Here is a 9,153-nt window from a genome sequence, read left to right as displayed (position 1 = left end):
GTTTCTCCAGAATGACATGTTTGTTAGCTATCAGAGGGAGAACAGAATTTGGGCTTTGCCAAGGTGCCAAATTGCATCTTAAATGAGTTTTCCCACGAACAAAAGTTCATTTTAATCAATGGCTGTGTCTTACCGTGTACGGAGCATGGTCTGATCATACCACAGCTCCTAGGCAGGGAAGGAAGCAAAAGAGTATACAGATAGCATAGCATGAGATCACAGCTGATTCTTTCTTTGAAGTAAACATTGTATAAACACAGACAAGGAATTGTTTTACCTCAAAGAAAGAATCAGCTGTGACCCCGTGCTGTAATGTCTGCATACTTTTTTGCTCTCTCCCCTGCCCAGGAGATGTGGTATGATCAGAACAAGTTCCGTACATGGTCAGACACAGCCATTACACAGGGGAACATTTATAAGATTATCTCAAGACACGGACATTTTATTTAAACACATTCAATTGTGGAACTTATTATTATTCCAATATCTATTGATTAAAATGAACTTTCGCTCATGGGAAAAACCCTTTAAGTCTTATAGATTGCTGGAGCCAGTCCACAGTAAAAAAAAACAGCCATAGAGTGTCCGGGAACCTTCACACAGACTTTTATTAGCAAAGGCTGCTTCTCAGTGGGAGTTGTATTTCACCACAGCCATATTCTTTAGCTCTGTGAAAGGACTGGCATATAGGGAAACCGTATCTACTCCGGCTGTCATTTCTCCCAAGCAATCCTCTAATGCAGCTTGTTCCATAAGCAATGGCAGCCCGTCCAACATCAGCTCACACTTCTCGGTGCTTCGACACACAAAGATCTTTACTTCTTGAATTTCATGACTACAGAGTTTGACAATGGCCTGATCTGCAATGCGTTTTGAGAAATAACATGCATAAGCAAAGCTACAGTTTAGGCCACTGAAGGTCATCATTAAGCAAAACTCATACAGCTTTCCCACAGACTGAAACATGGGTATCAATGCATCTTTATATATTTCCTGAGGAATATTGCCAACAAAAATTTGAGAACCATGTGGAGGAGCTTCTTCAACCTGACCTGGAGGGGGCCACCATATTTCCTTTGTCCATTCTCTTGCACCAGTGATACATTAGAGCTCCTCATCCACTCGATGAGTCCAGCTTTATTTTTCCTGTTCACAGAGTTGAGCCATATCTGAGGCTCGCAGACTGCACTGGCTGCTCCCTTCTGCTCCATGGCTCCTCTCCTGCAGTGTCTATGTCTCTTTGGATTAAGCCATGCTACCAAGCTGATGGTCTTCAGAGAGTCTGATCTTTGATTCTCCTTGTAAAGTCTCTTTCAATTCTCTGTCTCAAATCTCCTTCTACAGAGGCATATGTTCCTTAAATAGTTCAATTGTGCTTTGAAGTACACATCCACAGGTCAAGGATTAGGGAGGGTATTATTCCACAGGTCTCAGGTCTCATTGTTTGAACCTTTAATCAATTTACATTGTCGGGACAGCAGGGGACTCTTGTGAAGAAACATCAAGCTGGCATTAGTATAATATGCGATTAGCAGCAATCAGGGTTATACAAATACTGGTCTGTCATTCTTGACCCACCACAGAAATACACATATAGTCACAAGTCAACACAAACACAATAGTGTGTTTCTCTTGGCTTAACAAATATAACTGTCTGGCTGATTAAGATTATAAGCTGATTCGTCACAGTAGTGGAGGGCCACAGTTAAAAATTTAGGAGTGAGTATCCTAGACTGGTAATGGCCATGCACTAAGTGCGTGGGCTGAAGAACATTGACCCCTGGGGGTTATACATATATATTATATATGAAGTTAGAGGTAGGCCTCTAAAAAAAGTTCCTACATGCATCAGAAACACCCTTAAAAAATTATGTGGGCGTTGCATGACGGTCACCCTGGTGGTGATATGGTTTGCAGGATGAGGAGGGTGACATGAAATAGAAGAAATCCTGAAGCATATACCCATGTCTGGGTGTGAAGGGGTGCATGGGAATAGACCTCCAAAAAACTAAATACTGGATTTGAGTTTTTGTTTCGCTGCCATCATCTGGTGGTGTTGAGACGTCTGGCCCAATCCAGCCCTTGTTCATTTTGATAAGTCAGCCTGTCAGCATTTTCAGTTGACAGGCAGATGCGCCTATCAGTTATATCAGTTATAATACCCCTGGCGGTGCTAAAAACCATCTCTGACAAAACGCTAATGGCCAGGACCTCCAAGGCGTAGAGAGATAGTTTATGCCAAGTGTCCAACTTGGATAACCAACAGTTGTAAGGCACAGAGGAATCATGGAGGACGCTGGTATGGTCGCCAAGGTAGTCCTTCAGCATCCTCCAAAACTTTTCCTGCCTTGCCAGAGTACCCAGCATATCAGAGCCTGTGTGCTGGCATGGTCTGAGAAAACTGTCCCAGACCTTTGACAGTGTTCCCCTGCCTCTGCTGCATCTGGTTTGTGTCTCCCTCGCCTGTACTCCTTGGTTGTCTAATGAACTGTGAGCTCTGCCGCCAGTGTTGTCAGATGGGAATTTTTTTATTAATTCTTCAATAAGGGCCTGAAACTGAATCTCTCCAAAACTGAACTCCTTGTGTTTTCTCCCTCTACTAACCTACCTATACCTAACTTTGCAATTTCCTTAGGTGGTATTGGAGCTATATTTGACACACAACTTTCCTTTATTCCCCATGCACAATTACTCCCTCACTCATCTCACCTGCACCTTAAAAACATCTCCAGAATCCGACCTTTTCTCACCTTTGATACTGCAACTCTCTTCCAATCGATCTCCCTCTAAATAAACTGTCTCCTCTCCAATCCATTCTGAATGCAGCAGCCAGGGTCGTATTTCTACCAAGCCGCTTCACAAACACCTCTACCCTGTGCCAGTCATTGCACTCACTAATCCAACTTTCCCTTGTTGCTTCCTAAATGTTAAACTTAATCTGCTCCTGGCTATTCATCTGTCTCCACATCCTCCATGCACGCAATAGCACACGGTAACTGCACTTAGATATATCCTGGCTGATGACCGTGTTCTACCTATGGTGTCCCCCTATTTCCATATAGATTGCAAGCTTGTGAGCAGGGTCCTCACTTCTCCTGTAACTGTTGAAATGTGATACATTGTATTGTTTGTATTGTCTGTACATATCCCTACTTAATTGTAAAGTGCTGCGGAATATGTTGGTGCTATATAAATAAAAATTATTATTATTAAATTGGCCAATGAGTAATTACTGTTGCCCAAAATGCGTACAATGCGACGGTCATGGTAAAGGCAGCGTAACATAATGTCAGCCATGTGTGTCAGACTGCCAACAGTCAAGACATCCTTGTCCTCACCAAGAGGACAACTGTCCATGTTCTCCTTATCATCCTCCTCCTCATTATCACCCAATCCACTCTGAGATGAGATGAGGCTGGGCTGTGTAGCATCACCCTGTATAGTTTTTTGCTCCGCCTGCAATGCTTCCTCTTAAATTGTGAGCAGCGAGCGTTTCAGTAGACAGAGAAGCAGGATGGTGAAGCTAATTATGGCGTCATCGTCACTCACCATCTTGGTGGAGTCCTCAAAGTTTTGGAGGACGGCACAGATGTCTGACATCCATGCCCCCTCATGAGCTCTTATGTGCGGAGGCTGACCTGAATTCCAATGGGTGTGCTGAAGCTGGTACTCAGCAACTGCCCTCTGCTGCTCACAAATCCTTCCCAACATCTGCAACGTCGATTTCCAATGTTTGGTGATATCACACACCAGTTGGTGAGCTGGAAGCTGCAAACGCTGCTGAAGCACTGCAAGGGTGGCGGAAGCTGTAGCTGACTTTCTGAAATGGGCACACACGTGGTGTACTTTCACAAGCAGCTCTGGCAGATCTGGGTAGGTTTTGAGAAACCAGTTAACCACTAAGTTGAGCACATGGGCCAGTCATTGTACGTGTGCGAGGTTGCCAAGCCTCAGAGCCGCCACCAGTTTCTGGCCATTGTCACACACGACCATGCCTGGCTGTATATTCAGCAGTGAGAGCCACAGATCTACCTGCTCTCTTTCAGCTTTCAACAACTCTGCAGCGGTGTGCAGTTTGTCACCGAAGCATATTAGCTTCAGCACAGCCTGTTGCCACTTGGCCGAGGCAGTGCTGTAGTGCTTCCAGCTTCTGACTGATGTGGTCATTCGGAGATGGAGGCCGAAGAGGAGAAGGAGGTGCAGGAGCTTTACAATGTGGGGGCAGCCCTGATTGACCCAGGGCCTCCAATCCTCTGCATCAGGAGGACATGTTCTGTCCCAGGGTCCAACTGGGTCCAGGCTTCCACAATATTAACCCAGTGTGTCGTCAGTGAGATGTACCATCCTTGGCTACAAGCATTTGTCCACGTGTCTGTGGTTAGGTGGTCCTTCCCAGTAACTGCGTTGGTGAGGGTATGGGTAAAGTTCTGGGGCCCATGCTTGTATAAGGCAGGGATGGCACATCGGTAGAAATAGTGGCGGCTGGGGACCGAGTAATGAGGGACAGCCACCGCCATGAGGTTGCGGAAAGCTTCTGCCTCCATGAGCCTAAAAGGCAAAATTTCTAGTGCAAGCAGTCAAGAAATGTGGCAGTTTAGTATTATGGCCTGTGGGTAGCTGTGTATTTGCGCTTGCATTCTAAGGACTGGGGTAAGGACAACTGAACACTGCGCTGGGACAAGGACTTGGACAAGGTTGCTGACTGTGATGGTTGAAAGTGTGCAACGACAGGTGCAGGGTGGGAGGCATCTTCGCCTGTATCATGGATAGAGGCTTGGCGTGCATGTGCAACAGGGGAAGAGGCAGTGGTGTCACCCACAGTCACTGTTTCTGGACCCTGGTGTTCAGCCAAACTAGTCAGGTGCTTTGCTGTCATGTGCCTGAGCATGCTGGTGGTGATCAGGCTGGTAGTTTTGCTGCCCCTGCTGATGCTGGCATGGTAGATGTTGCAAATGTCCTTTTTGGGGTTAACTGGACAGTTTTTAAGAAAGAGCCAGACTCAGGAAGACCTAGCAGTTGGACTGGCAACTTCTCTGGTATTGATGTTTTGGGGAACAGTTGCCCGCCATGTATCTGTGGTCACCCCACTGCTTCTTCCTGCCTGTTGTGGTGCTTCGCCTCCCTGCCCCTCTGCGCTGCTGTCCTCACTATGCTTGATACCTTACCAGGTTGGTTCAATTACCTCATCGTCCACCACCTCGTCTTACACTTCCGCACCCTGGTCCTCCTCCTGATTTTCTGTCCATTGTGTCTCATCATCATCCACCTTTTGCAACAGTAATTGCACTTTCCCACAGTCACATTCCCACCGTGACTATGGCTGCTGAAATATTTGGGCATCACTATATGCGATCTCCTGTTGCCCTGGTTGAAGCGGACCGAGCGAGAGGCCAGAATCTATAATTGGAAAGATGAACAAAACAGCTCTTCAGAGTGTCCAAGTGTGGGATCAGTTGTCTCCGGAAACTCAGCATGGTGGGAGGAAGGAGGATCAGGGTGAGGAATATGCCTACTCTAAGTAAAAAAAATCTCCTGGATCCGCACATTCCTCAAACAAGAATCTGCAAAAACAATTGTGCATGCCCTCATTATCTCCCGCCTCGACTACTGTAACCTCCTGCTCTGTGGCCTCCCTTCTAGTACTCTCGCATCCCTCCAATCTATCCTAAACTTTACTGCCTGACTAATCCACCTGTCCCCCCGCTAGTCTCTGGCCTCTCCTCTCTGTCAATCACTTCACTGACTTCCCATTGCCCAGAGACTCCAGTTCAAAATCCTAACCTTGGCATGCAAAGCCATCTACAACCTGTCTCCTTCATACATCGGTGACCTAGTCTCCCAGTTCTTACCTGCATGCAACCACCGATCCTCACAAGATCTTCTTCTCTACTCCCCTCATATCTCCTCTTCCTGCAAGATTTCTCCCATGCATCCCTACTCTGGAAATCTTTACCCCAACATATCAGACTCTCGTCTACTGTTGAAACATTCAAAAGGAACCTGAAAACCTACCTCTTCCGACAAGCCTACAACCTACAACCACCGCTCCACTGCATGACCAGCTCTACCCTCACCTACGGTATCCTCACCCATCCCTTATAGACTGTGAGCCCTCGCAGGCAGGGTCCTCTCTCCTCCTGTACCAGTCGCTGTCACATTTTTGTTCAAGATTATTGTAATTGTTATTGCTATGTATACCCCTTTTTCACGTGTAAAGTGCCATGGAATAAATGGCGCTATAATAATAACGTGGTTCAGACTCATGGCTACTGAGACTGGACCGTGTGGAAGACAGGGTGGTGGTGGTGGTTGCAAACTGACTGGAAGCATTATCTATTTATCTGCTATCCAACCAACAACCTTTTCACACTGATCTGCCTTAAACAGTGGTATGTTGTGGCCCCTAAAAAGTGGGACAGGAAGCTAGGTCAACATGATGTGGGTGCTTGTTGTGTTCCCTCAGCAGGCACAGCTTCATCTTGCCCACGGCCTCGGCCTCTGAGTGCACCATCACCATTACGTCCACTTCCCCGTCCCTTGCCACGCACCTTGCCCATTTTAAATGGAGTTTAATATTTGTCACGTTGCCAAAAATGTCTATTATTATCTCAGTAATATAGGATCACATCTGATGACCATGGTTTTAGGCAGTGACCTGGGATGCAGAGATGCTTCCAGGGGTCTTCCCCATGCTGTTTCCATGTAATTTCAGCACTGTATGGATGTGTCTCATCATGTCTCACACACCACATGACCAGATAAGTTATGTAAGGTGGCGGTGTTCACACTGTGCAGTAACTGAGGCAGTGACCCAAGCAAGTCCAACATAAGCAGCTTTTATTCAGCACTCACAGGTAAAATATAAAGTCCTCCGGTTCGCAGCCGGGTTAATACAAGTCCAATAACAACGGTTGCCGGGGGCAACGGCTGCGCCGGGCCGTTCAGAGCCTGACGGGTGCAGAGCCTTCCCAGGCGTGGGTTAAGCTACTCACAGGCCCGCCGAGATTTCCTACTATGCTCCTAGCAGGTCCCACACTGAACAACACTAATCCTTAATACAGGGTTTTTTAAAAGACCTGGGCAAGAGCCACTGGAAAACCCGGGTTGGAGGGAGGAGGCAGCCCCACTGCCTTCCTGTAGCCTCCTCCAAGAAATGAAGGCCCTTCCGGGTTTTACTAATCGGCCTTAGCCAGATAGCCTGACCAGGTCATTGCTCACCTTCATTCCTGCATTGCAGCCATAGCTGTGTCTGTGACTGCAATGCACTCCAACAGGTTTAATATGTCTCTGTACACATTATGGGGGATATATAAGGTCCCTCGTATACGATCCCAGTCACTGCCTCACAGTTAGTAAAATGTTTAAATTACATTTACTAGTGAATGTGTTTTTCACTGTTGAAAGCAATGCAAAAGTGCAAAAATGCATTAAAAACGCTACGTGTGAACATTGACCAAGGTGTGGAGGAGCAGTTTTGGTTATTTATTTTGCCCTCTATACAAGTCACTACCCTGGAAAGAATGTCCCTTAACATTTTTTCCAGGAAAATCCATTTTGGCTTTGTTTTTGTATGTTTTATTGTGAGTCTGTAAAAGTGGCGTAATACTCTGAAAACATTGTTCACAGAAGTTACCTGGGAGTCAGAGATGCTTCCAGGGGTCTTCTCCATGCTGTTCCCATGTCATTTTAGCACTGTTCCCATCGATTTGGCCAATTTTTAGGCCCCCTCCAAACCTCCAGGGGAGTGAGGGCCGGAAAAATGCTCGAGTTTCCCATTGACTTACATCGGGTGCTCGTTGCTCGGGTCGAGCAAATCGTAATGCTCCGATGCTCGACCCGAGCAACGAGCACCCGAGCATGTTCGTACTCACTCATCACTAATTATTACTAAAGCAACCTTCAGACTACAATACAGAGTGATAGGGCAGGTAAACCATGGCTACTTGTTCTTCCGCAGAGTTTTATTGTATAGGCATGCTCTGCACACTGATACAGAAACCTCTGGATCACTAAGCAGATGGGGAGAGGACTTTGGGAGGGGTGGACCTTTAACTCCTGCAGCTTTGTTTGTATAGCTGTGCAGACTTTTTAAGCAAGAGTGATTCTGCTTTAAGAGGAAGGATCACAGTATTGTCTGTTGTCTTACTGTAAGGAGGGTGGAGCTTACATAGAGGAGGTAACTCTCTGTCTTGTCTTTCTCTATTTCTCTCACCGGATGAACTGGAGGAAACATCACCTGCCCTCCTCCCCTGTTATAATTACTGTCATACAATGCTTTATTCAACCATTACTTGTGTATCGAGGAATGCTTTATTGTATTTGTTTAATAGCCATTGTATATCTTGTACCATGTCCAATAATTTTATCATGGCTATAAAGAGTTAACATTAGCATTAACCTTCTAAGCCCAAGAGAAAGGCAATCCTTCAGCCATGGTTCCCTAGAGGTTTCCTCCACAGGGGTTTTTTTCTTTCCTGGGTGCTGTAGGATGACTCTTTGTGAGTCAGAGGTTTTCCAAGTTTGCCCTTTTCAGGGGCATCTACTTTTGTAAGTTTACCAAAGTGATTTATAAAAGTGTCATATGTGGCTTGCAATTTATAGCACCTCACAGCTTTGCGGTTTGGGAGTCAGGTGGAAGTTGCAGACAAGTTAAGGTGGATTCATTTTAACTAATAGAGGATGTAAAACCTCATGGTTGTGAATAGGCTCGGCTTTGGTGGCCAGCCTCAAGGATGTTGTAAATGTAACGTCAATCAAGGGCGGGCACGGTGGTTAAGCACAGGAGTGAGGATAATAGGGTCATTGGTGCCCTGAAAGTTTACTGGCTCTGCTTGAACGGCAAGCCAGTGCGTGCCACCCCTTTATGTCTGTCTGTCCTGGTGCTGTATGTTAGATAGATGGGGATATCACAGTACTGATGAATCCCAATGTACTAGCACTTCACCTGACTCCTAATGTGATTGTTTTAATCATGTGATTTAAATAAAGCTGTGCCCATTTTGACAACCAAAATAATGGGCTTTGTGTGTTTATTCCAGTGTCGAGGTTTACTGTAGTTATGGTTGTTTTAAGATGGAGTGGGGATCCGTCCCATATCCAAAAGTCAAGTTAAAGGGATTCTGTCAACAGGTTTTTGCTATGTATTCTGAGGAC

At 46.0% G+C, this 9,153-nt stretch overlaps 1 protein-coding gene across 1 annotated transcript; it reads right to left on the bottom strand.

The window, feature by feature from the left end:
* Positions 1-534: 534 nt before the first annotated feature.
* LOC141167213 (dead end protein homolog 1-like) lies at positions 535-1,211 on the bottom strand. The gene is given in 2 exon segments (XM_073654661.1): positions 535-1,064; positions 1,067-1,211. Coding segments are annotated over 2 exon segments (675 nt in total).
* Between the last annotated feature and the right edge of the window lie 7,942 nt (positions 1,212-9,153).

The sequence above is a fragment of the Phyllobates terribilis genome, unplaced genomic scaffold (assembly GCF_046119375.1).
Source record: "Phyllobates terribilis strain yellow unplaced genomic scaffold, ASM4611937v1 Scaffold_11__3_contigs__length_659146591, whole genome shotgun sequence".
In the NCBI taxonomy this organism is placed as follows: domain Eukaryota; kingdom Metazoa; phylum Chordata; class Amphibia; order Anura; family Dendrobatidae; genus Phyllobates; species Phyllobates terribilis.
Note: the sequence above shows the minus strand (reverse complement) of the source record. Positions and strands in the feature narration are given on the sequence as shown.